The 15,789-nt window shown below is 44.3% G+C and overlaps 1 protein-coding gene across 1 annotated transcript; it reads left to right on the top strand.

Moving 5' to 3' along the window:
* Positions 1 to 260: 260 nt before the first annotated feature.
* Positions 261 to 13,835, top strand: slc16a5a (solute carrier family 16 member 5a). Its single transcript, XM_041962938.1, has 5 exons — positions 261 to 363; positions 4,351 to 4,808; positions 8,224 to 8,367; positions 8,939 to 9,772; positions 12,429 to 13,835. The coding sequence occupies exons 2-5, from the start codon at positions 4,454 to 4,456 to the stop codon at positions 12,698 to 12,700; spliced, it is 1,605 nt and encodes a 534-aa protein (XP_041818872.1). The 5' UTR covers positions 261 to 363; positions 4,351 to 4,453; the 3' UTR covers positions 12,701 to 13,835.
* Positions 13,836 to 15,789: the final 1,954 nt, after the last annotated feature.

Genomic DNA, 15,789 nt, shown 5'->3' with positions numbered 1-15,789 from the left:
GTAAAAAGAAGTAAAAAGTATCATGGAATGAGGATATTCAGTAGCTGCAGCCCGGACAGTTGCGTTCACGGACCAGCTCCGTCTCATGCCCCACAGACCTGCAGTGTGTCCACCATTACGGCTCATAATGCAGAGCCTCGGGCCCTCCAGCCCCCTTCGTCCGCCTGTGTGTCGCTGCTGTCGCAGAGCCGAGGCCTTCCCTCCCCGCGTCCGACACTCGCAGGCGGCCACGTTGTCTCCTCCCACCGCGAGCGGGCGGACGCTGGAGCACCGGCAGCTGCTGCTCCGTCACTCATCGAGGGGCGACCGCGCCTGTGTGTGGGTCTGACCGGAGCTGGACGACCACAGCCAGCACACAACAAGGTAGTGTTTTAATCCACCAATGAAGAGCTTTTAGAGATTCATATAGAAGAGATTCATGCTGCTGTGAAATCGCTTCGTCTTTGCTTTGAAAGTGCTGCTTCAGTGATGTTCAGGATCTAAATCTGTCAGGATTAGATAAAGAGAATTGGGAAGAGAAGATAAATGAGGAAACTGTTCCATTAAAGACGCGCTTTTAATGTAACGAGCGGTTAAAGCTGATGTGCTCTGGGGGGGGGGGGGGGGGGGGGCTGTGCTGGGGGCTGGGATCAAAATCCGCGTTTTGGGGTCTTCTCAGCCGCAAAAAGAGACGAAATACTTCCGAGTTGTCACGCGCGTGAGGCTGGCAAAGCGAGTGGATGCGGCTGAAAACAGTGAATTATTAAAGCTGATGAAGGTCAGTTTTTGCCACCTTACAAACACCACGAGCTGCCGTGTGAACCAGGGGACAGACCAGCGCTCTCACCCCCCCACGGGCTGTCCCACCGGGGGGAGCAGCTGCCCAGCATCACTTCATCCCTCCTCACTAATTTAATAACGTTTAAGTGTAATAGATGCACAAGAGGACACGTGGCTGCAGGAGGCTGGGTTTCCCCTCACTGACCCTCCACAACTAAAATATGAAGAGCAATAAAAAGGGGGTAAATAATCATAATAATAGTACATTTATTGTAATGTCATGGCACTCGAGGTTAGGTCATAAAAGATGAGCAATAAAATTGTGCAGTAAACAACATCAGTGCAGTTAATGATAAAACATCAATAACAAAGCACCAATAAACAAACAATGCAACAACAAGCAACAAGTCACGACTCAGCAAATAAGCTGGAAAGCAATGCTGTAGTATAGATAAAATGCAGTTGGTGCAGTTAAAGTGAGTAAACCAGTTTAACCAGTGCCACTTTTAATAGAGTTCTTACAGTACAAAAGAGGACCAAAACGTTTGAGTCAAAAACAGCCGTAAATCATTATATGTTTCTACTGTTTCCCACTTTGACTGAGTTGAATATTTGAACCAACATCAGTCCTGATCATAACGACCAAACATTCCTTCTTTTTCAGAGTTTTAACCCTTTAAAGAGATGGGTTTGTAATGCAGTCCAGCTCGTGAATATGCGGGGGAAGGGAGATCCGCAGTTTGGGTGCAGCAGAGGAGAAGGCCCTCGCAGCCATTGTGCTGAGGCTGATGGCCGGTGGTGCCAGCAGACCTGCTGATGCAGACCGGCGGGAGTTAGAGGGAGTGTAGGTCTGAATGAGGCCTGTGAGATAGGCAGGGGATAGATAATACACAGCTCTGAAAGTTAATACTAATGCTTTATAGTTGGTGTCCGGTGGCAAAGGGAGCCAGTGAATCATCAAGGGGATGACATGTTCACTGGACTTTGAACGTGTTATAATCTGTGATGCAGAGTTATGGATCCTGCATTAAAGCAGGATGTAATGTGGAAAAAGGCAAAGTGAGAGACGTTGTGTATGTGACTGGAGAAAGAAACGATAGACAGACCTGTGTGGAGACAGGTGTGGGGGCTTCAGCAACGGGGAGAGAACAAGTATTGGTTTATGAGATTGTAGTAGTCTGTTAGATCGAGGAGCAGGTGGTGGGAGCAGGAGCCAGGAGGAGTCATTAAACTGATGAGACCTCCTGGGTTGTGTCTGATGTTCCTGTGTGATACGGGAAAACACAGCTTTGGGGTCTGAGATCGGGAGTTCAGCATAGGTGATAATATAAGATAAGTTAAGATAAGATAAGATAAGATAAGATCAGCTTTATTAGTCCCCAGTCGAGGAAATTTGGTGTGACAGGCAGCATCACTGAAAATAGCAAATAGCAAAGGCAATGGAAAATAAAAAATACAAAATAAGAAGTTGACTATTTACAGTATGTATGTGTACATTTTATACAAAAGACTATAAAAGTATACTGTCAATGCAAAGTTTTGAGAAATATTGAAAAATTGCAGCAAGATTGAAAAAGAAATTGCACATGGTTGTTATTGGTAAGTTAAGTACAAGTACAAGTAAGTGCTCTATAGCACAGTAGATAAATATATATATGTGTGTCACAGGGGAAATATAAATATATACACAGTGTAGTATTTAAGGAAAAAGGAATGTAATACTGCACAGGTTATAGCGTGTATGAGGTAGAAGGATGTTTTACAGTAGTGCAAAGACAAAGCAGTATGAATATAGCAGTGTGTTACTGAAGGAGCCCCCACTGTGTCATGCAGGGGGTGGGAGGGGTTGTTAATGATGGATGTCACCATACCTGGCATTAATGCATGAAACCCGACACATCTACATCGTACGACCTTTGATGGAGAAATCCCTGTAACAAATGAAAGAACGCTCTTCAGGGAACAGCTGCTGACTGTTCAAAGGTTTATTTGCTGTTGGTCTCCAAATCTTAGCCAAACATGGTGAGAAAAATTAAAATATTCACCCAAATTAAAACAAAAAGTTGCAATTTAAGTGAAAATATATTGAATTTAGGATAGATAAAAATTGTAAAGACAATTTTTATTGTTCTCGCCTTCTCTTTTCCTTTTATTTTGATCCGGAAGCCGCTTTGGGATTTTTAAAAATGAACTTGATAATTAGAAAATAATGCATCACAGTTATGAATGAAATCTCTTCTATACGTCAGTTTGGTTCTTTGCTCACAGATCTCATGGAGGGCGCTGACTCGAGCCTCGAGTTGTATTTTCTCAGGAACATGAAGATGTTGCTCTGCTCAGCAGCTGGTACATCTGGAAACGGCATTAAGAGAGTTTGGGGGGAAATTCTGCCGGAACATTTGCACAGAGGGCTTTTCATTCGAGGGTCTTCACATGTGCATGTTAGTCTCATGCTAGCCAGATTCCTCAAACCCATCAGACCCCTCCTTTGTTAATTCACTCACAGTCTGGCACAGGACGGTCTGACCTGGAGACAGTCCTGAAAGTCTTTTTCTGATTTTAAATGCTGATATAACGGAAGTCTTTTATCCATGAAGCACCTACAGGAAATGAGTTGCTGCAGGCCCCTCAGGGCTTGCATTCTGTACGGGAGACAAGCGGTCTTGGGTGGTTCTTGGTACTGTCTCAAGTTTCTCTAACAGAGTCTGCCCTGCCGTCTCGGGAGCATTGGCAAGGTCAGGCCATTTCTTTGCATGAGCACTTCCATTCGCCTCTGTAAACACTCCTGTTTGTAGCCTGAGTTGGAGACCAGAAACAGGTTCTGAGCCTCTGTTTCAGTCTCTGTAGGCAGACTCATTTAAAGCTCTGTTAAAGCGGCTCCAGTCCAAACTCTGCAGTCAGTAATAATGGAACGACTGCATGTAATGTGAAAGGTGTTGCTCATGGCGATGAACCAACGCAGAATGACCACCTGACTCTGCAGCTCCTCTCAGCTCAGTGGAGCGATGTGGTTTCTATTAGCTCAGTGTTTTGATTTTATGGACCAGAACTTTGTTTTGACTCTGTTCTCCTGAGTGTTGTGTTCAGCAGCAGCAGCCCCTGCTTCATGCTCCCTCCCCAGGAACAAAAAGCAAGAAAGAGCATTTAGCAGAGGCTTTTTTAGGCTGTACTTAGCTGCAGCAGTGCTTTGTGCAAAATGCTCACATTAGCATGCTAACATGCCCACCATGACAATGCTAACATGCTGATGTTTTGCAGGTGTAATATTTACCATGGTCACCAGATTAGTTTAGCATGTTATCATGCTAATATTTGCTGATTAGCACTTAGTTTTGCAGGTTTTTGGTTGGAATAAAAAAGACAAAAGGACAAAAGCTTGTGACGTGATGATGGTGCTTGATGAAAAATCAGTAATCATTCCAGTCACTAGGATTCATGTTCATGTGCAAACTGTCATGGCTACCGTGTTTAGATAGATTAGATAGATGTATTTCAGTCTGGACTAAAGTGGTGGGCCGACAGAACCATTAGAACCAGTCACCACTTCAGCTGCTAACTCAGCCTGATGGATTGTTTGCTTTGTTGTTGTAGGTGTCCTCAAAGGTCGCAGCACTCACAGTGACATGGGCCTCAAACGTAATTACACACCCTGCAGAGCTAACACAGGAGCCTCGCCTGAGCTGCCAAGTAGAAAATGACTCAGAGAAATGTACTCAGAGGGACAAACGATCGCTGCCTCCACTCGAAGGCCTCATTGGATAGTGAGCAGGCCGACGGTATGGAGCAGGAGAAAATTCCAGAGACCAACGACTGTGACTCCGAGGAGGGGGGACACGGAGGCTCCGCGGCTGTAACGGGAGCGGTCACGGCTCCGGATGGCGGTTGGGGCTGGGTGGTGCTGGTTGCCACCATCGTGGTCCTGGCTTTGACCCTGGCGTTCCCCTCCTGTGTGGGAATCTTCTACACTGACCTGCAGAATGACTTCCACGCCTCCAACAGCGAAACCTCCTGGGTGCCCTCCATCATGACGTCAGTGCTTCATGCAGGAGGTAAAGTAGGAAAACCGAGAAATTAACTGTAACCACTACATAGTAATATACCTTCATGTCTTAAGTTTACTCATTTGTGTTGTGTCATGACACTGTATGATACACCATGGTACCTGATATATTGTAGTTGGAATAAAACACATTATTTATTGTATTATTTGCCCCCTGACCTCGAGGTAATTTAAGTCTCCACCTGCTGCTGCTGTACAGGGAGAATGTGAAACTAGAGAGAGGCAGTTTGGGTGTGTTTTAAACTCTCATGCTGTCTTGGTGTTGACTTAAAAGATTATTCCATGAGAAAGTTCAGCCGACTTATTACCCACAGCCCAGAGGACGCCACATCAAGAATTCAGGGTTACAAAGAATTAACAATCCAAACTTTAAAGGGACACTATGAATCTTCTAAATGAGGAAATAGTACATTCATTCCCTTTCAGATGAAATGTTTAACTCATGAGCAATAAAATGCACCTTTGTTGAAATAAATACACTGAAGGGTTTTGCTGTTACAGTCTTTATTGATCTGGTATGACCAGTAGCCTATGGTGGCTAATGTTAGCAACATTAAATAGGTGTTCCTGCATGTGTAACTGACATTCCTGAGTCAGTTTTCTGACTCTTCTGTACAATCTAGTGTTTACCATTATGCTGTAATTACAGCGCCTGGCCACAGTGGCCGCTGTTCAGCAAAGGTTATATAGGCTCACTATAAAAATACTGATGTTTCATTCTCTGTAGACAACATTTAGCATAATGATGTGATATTTTGTTCACTAGATCTAAATATTAGAAGTTCTTTTATGTAGAAAAATGTTGAACTGAGACCAGATCTCAACTGGTTGTGGCTGGTCAGGTCACTGTGGCTGCCTCTCTGCTTCCATTACTCTCCCACTGTCTGCTGGTGATTGTAGAGAGAATACTTTATCCTCTCCTGGAGCTTCTCAGTGTGGTGCACGGAGGGACTGTCTCTCCTGTCAGTAATGTCAACGTCCTTCCTCAGTGTTGCGTTATGTAACCTGCATGAGACAGGAAGTAGTCTTGGCTGTGCAGGTTCACAAAAAGTCAATATAGAGGATCAAGGGGAACGTCTGGTTACTAATCAGCTCTACAAAAACTGATTTTACCTGCTATTTACTTTGGTAACTTCATGTTTCTGTCTCTGTTGAGCAGAATGTAGATTTTCATGCTGATTCAGTGCCTGTAAGAGGTTTGTTATTGCCCTGTAGTCACAAACAGAGCAGTGCTTGGAGTATTTTCAGAGGATATCCAACCCTTGGACACACTAACTGAAAGCCTGGCTCTCTGAGACATGGTCAGATTGATGCAAATAATACCAGCTTTTACCCAATCATTTGAAATGTCAATATTGAAAGTGCAAAATCGCTGACTATTGTTTAGCGACTCCATGTTATCAGATTGGTTTGATAACGTTCCTCCGCCTCTTCTATTGCACCACCTTTTCACTCGCAATTTAGTAACGACAACATATTTAAAACCACCATCATTTCTCAAAGAGTGCCGTCATGTCCTTGAGATTATATCTAAAAAATGAGAGTTTCTGCTCACGTAGAGAAGGAAGTGCAATTTGTCCTAAGATGCGTTTACACTGATCAGAATTTTGATTTGATTCGTATTTTGGCTCGCACTGATTTGTGTTATTAACATATCAAAACCACAGATTCTGACCTCTGAATCCCTCCCAGCATCCAGGCCTTTCCTCCCTGCCACGGCCAGCTTTTGCATAACTGACGACTTTGTGATTAAATCCTTCAAAATTTCCCTTGAGCATTAAATATAAAATTATGAGTCAATTATTATTCTGTCAGCTCTCATGAAAAAAACAAAATCAACAATGCATGTGTATCCAAATCTTGATGATTCCTCTTCCTCAAAAACTCTCACCAGCACATCAGTGAGCCTCACCGATGCTGTGACTGACGTGTTCCTTCGTTATCATGAACACACACTGGATTTTAGTGTCAATCACACACACCAGAGCTCGAGACTCGCGTCGCCTCGGGGAGGATAGAAAACATGTTTGGAACAAGCAGAGACCTCCGCGACGCCTCCAGGACTAAAGGTGTTTTTGTCTGTATGTGTAACTTTTGGAGTAACCACACAGATTTAAATCCTGTTCTGTACTGGAGGACACTGCTGACGTACCTAAACTTTTCTAACAAATATTACATGTAGCTGTTATTTATTACAAAGTGCTTTACATGAACCACCACAGTCACTACACCTAACAACTATAGATCAAAAAACAAGCTAAAGAAACAATTGTGGGACAGTTAAAGTTGTTTATCTGGATGGTGGTGAAAAAGTCTGGAGCCCTGCTGCCCCAAATACTCACTAGAGCGCCAAATGTGGATTCATCCGCCGCTGAAAATAGTCCCTAACAAAGGCTCGATTTCCTCCTGCTCAAGTGATGTTTCCTGAACGCCACAGCTGTCAAAGGAAATTACTGAGCCCTTTTCTAAAATATGAAATCACACATTTGTGAGCTCCTTTTAAAGATTTACATCATCAGTAGGAGTGAGTTGCTTTAAGGCCGAGAAATATCGACTAACAGCGGACTTATTTTCAGCTGCTGCAGTCTGAGCAAAGCGGAGGCGGGGTGGGGGGGTGTAATAACTGAACACTGTTCTCATGGCCTTTGGAGACAGGAATGCTTTGATCTTCTAAATGTTCCTGAGCTGACAGAAATGTGACAAGAATCTCAGGTTTATCTTCATTAAGCTTCATTAATAGCGAGTGTTCAGAGGGCAGTGATCCACCCGAGAACTCAGTGGGTGGAAGAATCGATTCTGAAACTCGACTGTTCGCTGGCCTGAAAGTGAAGAACACACGTGACTAAGACAAAGTCATACACAATGTTATTAAGTGTGATGTCTTCAGACTGGTTTGGAGACTTCAGGTGAAACATTCATCACTGAACACCTGTGCCTGTGTGTTTCATAGGCTCCATTAGATACAGGTATTATCTCCCAGCAGCCATGTCGCTTAACAACAAAGGCAGCTCCACTGTGCACTGAGTTTACCGCCCCTGTTGGTGACTTTTAACCAATATTCCCCCCTGTTTAAAGTACTGAAGCCCTTTAACACAGATGGTAAAATGTGTTCAGCACTGATAACTGATTTGTCCTGAACAGTATTTTCATGCTGACACGACAAAATGTCATTGCAAAGCTTTGTGGGTCAGCTTCACTTAGTGCACACATGGATCTGTCCCACGGGGAGCAAACATCTTTTCATGCTTTCAGTACTTTCATTCAACTGATAAGATTACAGCTAAACACAAGTTATCTGAAACCTGCTGCAGGATTAAGAGAATGGCCTCGCCTGTTCTCTGTAAGCCTTTGCCCGTTTCTGCTCCGGTATGCATTAAACTAAGAGTATTACGTATGATCCACAGGTCCCTTCTGTAGCGTGCTGGTGGAGAGATTCGGTTGCCGAGCGACAGTCATGTTGGGCGGAGTCCTGAGTGGACTTGGAATGACTGCCAGTTCATTTACTCAGTCCATCAGCCAGCTCTACATCACAGCTGGAGTTATTACAGGTCAGCAAACACCCAACAGATTTATTACCCCGAGCTTGATAACGAGGTTACAGATGGAGTGAGACTCCTAATGAACGCTAATGTTTAAAGCTAATGACAGTTTAATAAAGCAAAAGCATGTTGAAGTTGTGTTTTTTAGAGTTTTGTGGAGTTTTCTGCCCCCAAGTGGCCAAAAAAATCAAATCAAGCAACTTTTAATTTTTTTTTTACATAAAATATAATTCTGGTTTATTATAACTGAAGTCTTTCAGAGTTATTTGTGGCACCAGAATCCAGAAGGACAAGAGACACACACAGGTTGAGCCAACACGAGCCAACAGTTTAGCAGCTTAGTTTGGAGGTGAGCGCACCTGAAATGTTGGTGATAAAGGAAACTGTGTGCGCTCGACTACAGCTGAAAAGCTTTTATTCCAGAGAGGAACTTTATCTGAAAAGTGCAAAATAACACATCAGTTGTGATAAACTGATGTTCAGGAGGCGTCTCACTGGGCTGGGAAAGACTTGACATAAATCAGTAGACGCAGTCCTCCCGTCCCCGATGTTTCACCTGTTTCTTCTTTTATCCTCACAGGTCTTGGTTTCTGCTTTTGCTTCCAGCCAGCTGTGACCATCCTCGGGCACTACTTCGTCCGCCGCCGTGCGTTTGCCAACGCGATGTCGTCCACAGGTACAGCCCTGGGACTGTGCACTCTACCTGTCCTGGGTAACTACCTCCACTCGGAGCTGGGCTGGAGGGGAAGTTTCCTGGTTTTGGGAGCTGTCCTGTTGAACTGCTGCGTGTGCGGGGCGGTGATGAGGCCCCTCCAGCCCGCCAAGCGTCGTGGCCAGCCGCTGATGAACCACGGACCCCCTCCGCCAGAGAAGGAAGAGAAAGGAAAGGGGTGGGTGAGATCGACATGCAGCTTCCTGATGGCTTCCATAAGAAAACACATGGCCTTTGATCAGCTCTACAACAACTCACGTTACTGTGTGTATGCTATAGGCATCACCTGGATGATGCTGGGGTTTGTGGTTCCTTTGGTGTACCTGGTTCCCTACGCCACAGCAAACAACATGGAGCAGGGCCGGGCCGCGCTGCTGCTCTCCATCCTGGGTATCGTTAACATCGCGGTGCGGCCGCCCTTCGCCATCATGTTCAACACGGCGTGGTTCAAAGGGCGACACGTTTACGTATTTGCCTCGGCTTTGCTGGTCAACGGGCTCAGCAACAGCATCTGCTGCATCGGGCCCAGCTTTACCGTGCTGGTGGTTTACGTGAGCGTCTACGGGCTGTCCATGAGCGTGGTGGGCTCCCTGATGTTCACTGTCCTCATGGACATAGTGGAGATGAGCCGCTTCCCCTCAGCTCTGGGCCTGCTCGCTATCATGGAGAGCATCACGCTGCTCATCGGGCCTCCACTGGCAGGTAAGGTAAACACAGAGAGAGAGTGGAGAGGAAGAGATGGAGCGGACAGATATGGAGGGAATGTAGGGCAATATCGGATTATCAGTTTTCAGGCAGGTTTTTCAGGTGCGAACAGTTTTATTCTTAGAAGAGCTGCTGGAGAGGTAGAAATGGTTCATTCATTGAGTAAAAGAACAGAGAAAAACACCACTATATGCTCGTATATATACTGCATGCTAACAGTGTTCAGCAGTCAGTGTACAACAAACTGATGGATTTTTCTGTTGTGTGGAGAAAAGAAGTGATATGTGCAAAAGGTTTTCCAGCTCTGAGCAGCTTCCGTTGTGCTTTGTGGGTTTAATATCTGGATTTCTGCTTTATGGTTTGTCTTAATTAGCCGCTTTTCCAGTGTGAACACACCACACACTGTGTGCTGTATGGAATCAGGACACAGCTACAGCTAATGGTCATGATTCAAAAGCTGAACCCTTGGACATCCACCAGGGACAGAGGGAGGCGTGGCTTAGCTGGAACAGGTGTGTCCTCTAGGTCTCCTGTAGACCTCTGCTGATTTGACAGGTAGTTAACCAATCAAATGATTTAAACCTCAGCCCCGCCTCCGACAGATATGAGCACATTTAACGCTGTCGGGCCTTTAGGCGTAACCTCAAAGCTCCGTCCAGTTTCTGGCTTTAAATCAGAAATGAAGCACAAAAACACTGAACGTGTGTGAACGTGTGTGTGTGGTCAGATTCCCCGCATGTGTGTTTGTGGTGCTCCGGTGCACACGTTCCTGTGTGTGTGTGTGTGTGTGTGTGTGTGTGTGTGTGTGTGTGTGTGTGTGTGCGCTGTGAATGGCAGTAACAGGAATAGAAGGTTCAAGCCGTCCTGCTGGAGGCTGTTGCTGTAAATAACAGAATGTCCTCAGTCAGTTCAGCCGTTAAACAGAGCAGAAAGGAAACAAGTCTGCAGCGGTGGAAGAACTATTCACATCTTTTACTCAACTAGAAGTACTAATATGAGATGGAAAATACTCCACTACAAGTAAAAGTCCTGCATTCAAAACTGCACTTAAGTGAAAGTATGTAACAGTAAATTGAGTTACAGTAAAAATATCATATCTGATGTTTGTGGATTAATATTCCTGCTGTAGATGTTTCAGCTTGAGCTCATCTGAACTACTTTATATCCTGTTGGCTGGTTTAATCTACAGCGATGCATCATATTCTATAAGATCATCATATGTTTGTCCTGTGAGAACCTCGTATCTCAGAAAAAACAGCCTGTTTTCAGCTCTGTGATGATGCATTTCCAACTGATCCCAGAGGCTTTTTAAACAGTTTATTTAGCTGAAGGAGGACGAGAATTTTCTCAAGACATGAAGGAAAACTTCATCTTTCAGTTTATCACAAACATCTGGAGATACAAGCTTTTCACTGGGTACGAAGGGCATGAACAATTCTAATTAGTGTAAAGTAGCAGCAGCAGTGAAGCAGCTCAAAGTTGTGCTCAGTACAGTAGTTGAGTAAATGTACTTAGTTACATCCCAGCTCTGGCAGTCTGTGCTTGTTTCTGTCGAGGTGGAGTTCAGTGGCAGCAGAGCAGGGAAAGACCAGGTCCTGGTGTCAGATGACAGGTACGCTTCCCTCGTTTATCTCGCAGTGAGGTCACCACAGTCACAGCAGATCACTTTACACTTGCAGGGAATATTACAGGTCACATATTCACTGGTAACTAGCTGCTTATTAGTAGCATGTGGGCTCTTTATTAGTCGTCATAAAACATTTGTTAATGCCTTTACCTTTTCCCTCAATAAACCTCCTAATTGCTGCTTTTTGATAGTAAATGAGCAAGTCAGTGTACATGAATTATGATGTCAATAACTTCACCCTCTATCCCCCAGAGTAAGGCATTAATAAGTGATTTATAATAACCAATACAGAGCCAATATGCCACTAATATACATGCTAATATGCAGCTAGTTAACAGTAAATAAGTGAACCTTGTTTATAAAGAGGGATCACTTTATTTTATGGGTCTGTGAATTCCTTATAATTTAGATAAAGATTATTAATTGGTGTAAATTATAATGTAAAAAGACAGAATCTGAGGCGGTGCTATAGTTGTGTTGAGTTTAAAAGCAGGAACATTTCTGAGAGCTGCTTCTTTTAAATTGTAAACTTGGTTTCTATATGTGCTGGATTGAATGTTTCCCTGTAGACAGTTTCACAGATTTGCATGTTGAGCTGACCTGCAGCGCTCTGAAGGACTCAAGGTCTGCGGCTGAATCTTCATCTTTACTGAGTGAAACAACCTGGACGCTCTGATGGGAGCCGTCCAGAGTCCACAGTCTGTGACTCCCAAACATTTTGGCTTTCGAGCCCTTTAACTGAAGGACCTTCTTCACTGGTTCTGTGTCTCCAGCAGCCTTTGCTTTATTTGAATCATTTTCACAGCTGAAATCATCTAGTCGTTTACAAAAAAGCAAAAATCAGAGGTTGAGAGTTTGACCCCTCAGATTTGTCTTACAGGCCTTTGAGGACCACTGTCTCCATGTTTTTTGGCTCTTTCAGGAACATCCTGATGAATTTACAGTTGCTTTCTAGGAAATTATAGAAATAACCAACATGAATAAAGCATGAAATGCAAACATGATGGATGTTTCTTGTTGTTGCAGGAGTCCTGGTTGACAGGACGGGCCAGTACTTCCACGTCTTCTTTGCTTGCAGTGCCGTTGTTGCCTCGTCCGCCGTGTTCCTCATGGTGTCTTTCTGGTGGCTGGATAAAAGGGGCAGGAAGGCCTCGAAGCAGAGTCAACCAGCCGCGCTGCCCGAAGCGGCGAGGGCCGCTGCTGACGTCGCTCCCGGCTGTCAGTACTGCAGCGTGCCCACAGAGGGAGACAAAGACAAGGCCTCGGCTAACGGGGCGGAGTACATCACCAGCGTCTGAGCTGCTTCACTGTGTGTCAACACCTCACACTCTGGCTCAGACAGCTTTGTAGATTAGTTTGTAATGTTTGTGCCAGCTTGCGTGGTGCGCCAGATGCTGCAAAGGTTTCTGCGGTCGAGTGACACGTCAGCTGACCTGCTCTGGATCGTCCTTACCCGATGAATCCTCGCCATCTGGTCCGCCATCAGAGCCCAAACAAACACTATGAATGATTTCCACTGTTTGTCCGAGCTTGATCCTACGAACCAAAATGAACAGATGTGCACTTACAACTGCAACGTGATTGTACTGTTTATTGTAAAATGCTGCTGATCTGACCCACGTGATCACACAATCTTATCATTCAGGCGATATCTCGCTTCATCAAGAGCACACATGATCCTTTGTTGATGAAGTCCCTCAGAATGCTTTCTGGTGTATGACGAGCACACAAAGGATGGGTCTGAGCAGGCTGAGGCGTGGCAATCAATTACCAAGCAAATGTAGTAGTGATATGCATAAATAGGTGAAATCAAAGTGAGGACAACACTCAAAGTGGCTCCTGGACAGAAATTAATGATCAAGAGTTAAAGATAATGTTTATTCTATAGTTTTTCGACTGTCAGCAAATCTCAAAAGACCCAAACCAGCCAAATGTCAGCGTGTCTGATGACTGAAGCACTTCTTCACTTTGCTCTTCAGATGGACATTTCCTGTCACTAATTTTCATGATGACATCACCGTTCTTAATCCCGCCCCTAAAGCTCTGATTGGTCGATTGTTTTTCCAACAGGCAGAAATAGTGACGGTGGAACCAGGCTAGTCCCAGATATCAAACAGTACGACAATGCTGGAGGGCCCAGTGTAAAATTCATTAATGGTAATTTGACTTACAACTGGTTTATTTAGGAATGTTTGTCTTAAATCAGTGCCTTCATCACCTCTTCGTCACCTCTTCATCACCTTTTCATCACCTCTTCATCACCTCTGTACACACTGGCTGCAATCCACAACCAGACTGGAAAAGTGTCTGTTTGTGCCACTTCAGTGTTGTTAACGTTCAGCAGACTGACAAACAACAGACTGACAAACAACAGACTGACAAACAACAGACTGATAAACAACAGACTGACAAACAACAGACTGGTAAACATCAGACTGGTAAACAACAGACTGACAAACAACAGACTGGTAAACAACAGACTGGTAAACAACAGACTGACAAACAACAGACAAGTAAACATCAGACTGGTAAACAACAGACTGACAAACAACAGACTGGTAAACAGCAGACTGGTAAACGACAGACTGACGAACAACAGACTGACAAACAACAGACTGGTAAACGACAGACTGGTAAACATCAGACTGACAAACAACAGACTGGTGAACAACAGACTGGTAAACATCAGACTGGTAAACATCAGACTGACAAACAACAGACTGGTAAACAACAGACTGGTAAACAACAGACTGACAAACAACAGACTGACAAACAGCAGACTGGTAAACAACAGACTGACAAACAACAGACTGGTAAACAACAGACTGGTAAACGACAGACTGGTAAACGACAGACTGACAAACAACAGACTGGTAAACATCAGACTGACAAACAACAGACTGGTAAACATCAGACTGACAAACAACAGACAAGTAAACATCAGACTGGTAAACAACAGACTGACAAACAACAGACTGGTAAACAGCAGACTGGTAAACGACAGACTGACGAACAACAGACTGACAAACAACAGACTGACAAACAACAGACTGGTAAACGACAGACTGGTAAACATCAGACTGACAAACAACAGACTGGTGAACAACAGACTGGTAAACATCAGACTGGTAAACATCAGACTGACAAACAACAGACTGGTAAACAACAGACTGGTAAACAACAGACTGACAAACAACAGACTGACAAACAGCAGACTGGTAAACAACAGACTGACAAACAACAGACTGGTAAACAACAGACTGGTAAACGACAGACTGGTAAACGACAGACTGGTGAACGACAGACTGACAAACGACAGACTGACAAACAACAGACTGGTAAACAACAGACTGGTAAACAACAGACTGGTAAACGACAGACTGGTAAACAGCAGACTGGTAAACGACAGACTGACAAACAACAGACTGGTAAACAACAGACTGGTAAACAACAGACTGGTAAACATCAGACTGACAAACAACAGACTGGTAAACATCAGACTGACAAACAACAGACAAGTAAACATCAGACTGGTAAACAACAGACTGACAAACAACAGACTGGTAAACAGCAGACTGGTAAACGACAGACTGACGAACAACAGACTGACAAACAACAGACTGACAAACAACAGACTGGTAAACGACAGACTGGTAAACATCAGACTGACAAACAACAGACTGGTGAACAACAGACTGGTAAACATCAGACTGGTAAACATCAGACTGACAAACAACAGACTGACAAACAACAGACTGGTAAACAACAGACTGACAAACAACAGACTGGTAAACAACAGACTGGTAAACGACAGACTGGTAAACGACAGACTGGTGAACGACAGACTGACAAACGACAGACTGACAAACAACAGACTGGTAAACAACAGACTGGTAAACAACAGACTGGTAAACGACAGACTGGTAAACAGCAGACTGGTAAACGACAGACTGACAAACAGCAGACTGGTAAACAACAGACTGGTAAACAACAGACTGGTAAACGACAGACTGACAAACAACAGACTGGTAAACAACAGACTGGTAAACAACAGACTGGTAAACAGCAGACTGGTAAACAACAGACTGGTAAACAACAGACTGACAAACAACAGAATGGTAAACAACCGACTGGTAAACAACAGACTGGTAAACAACAGACTGGTAAACAGCAGACTGGTAAACGACAGACTGGTAAACGACAGACTGACAAACAACAGACTGACAAACAACAGACTGGTAAACGACAGACTGGTGAACGACAGACTGGTAAACAACAGACTGGTAAACATCAGACTGGTAAACGACAGACTGACAAACGACAGACTGACAAACAACAGACTGACAAACAACAGACTGGTGAACGACAGACTGGTAAACAACAGACT

Source organism: Chelmon rostratus, chromosome 21 (genome assembly GCF_017976325.1).
Source record: "Chelmon rostratus isolate fCheRos1 chromosome 21, fCheRos1.pri, whole genome shotgun sequence".
Classification (NCBI taxonomy): Eukaryota; Metazoa; Chordata; class Actinopteri; order Chaetodontiformes; family Chaetodontidae; genus Chelmon; species Chelmon rostratus.
This window is presented reverse-complemented; position numbering and strand designations above follow the sequence as displayed.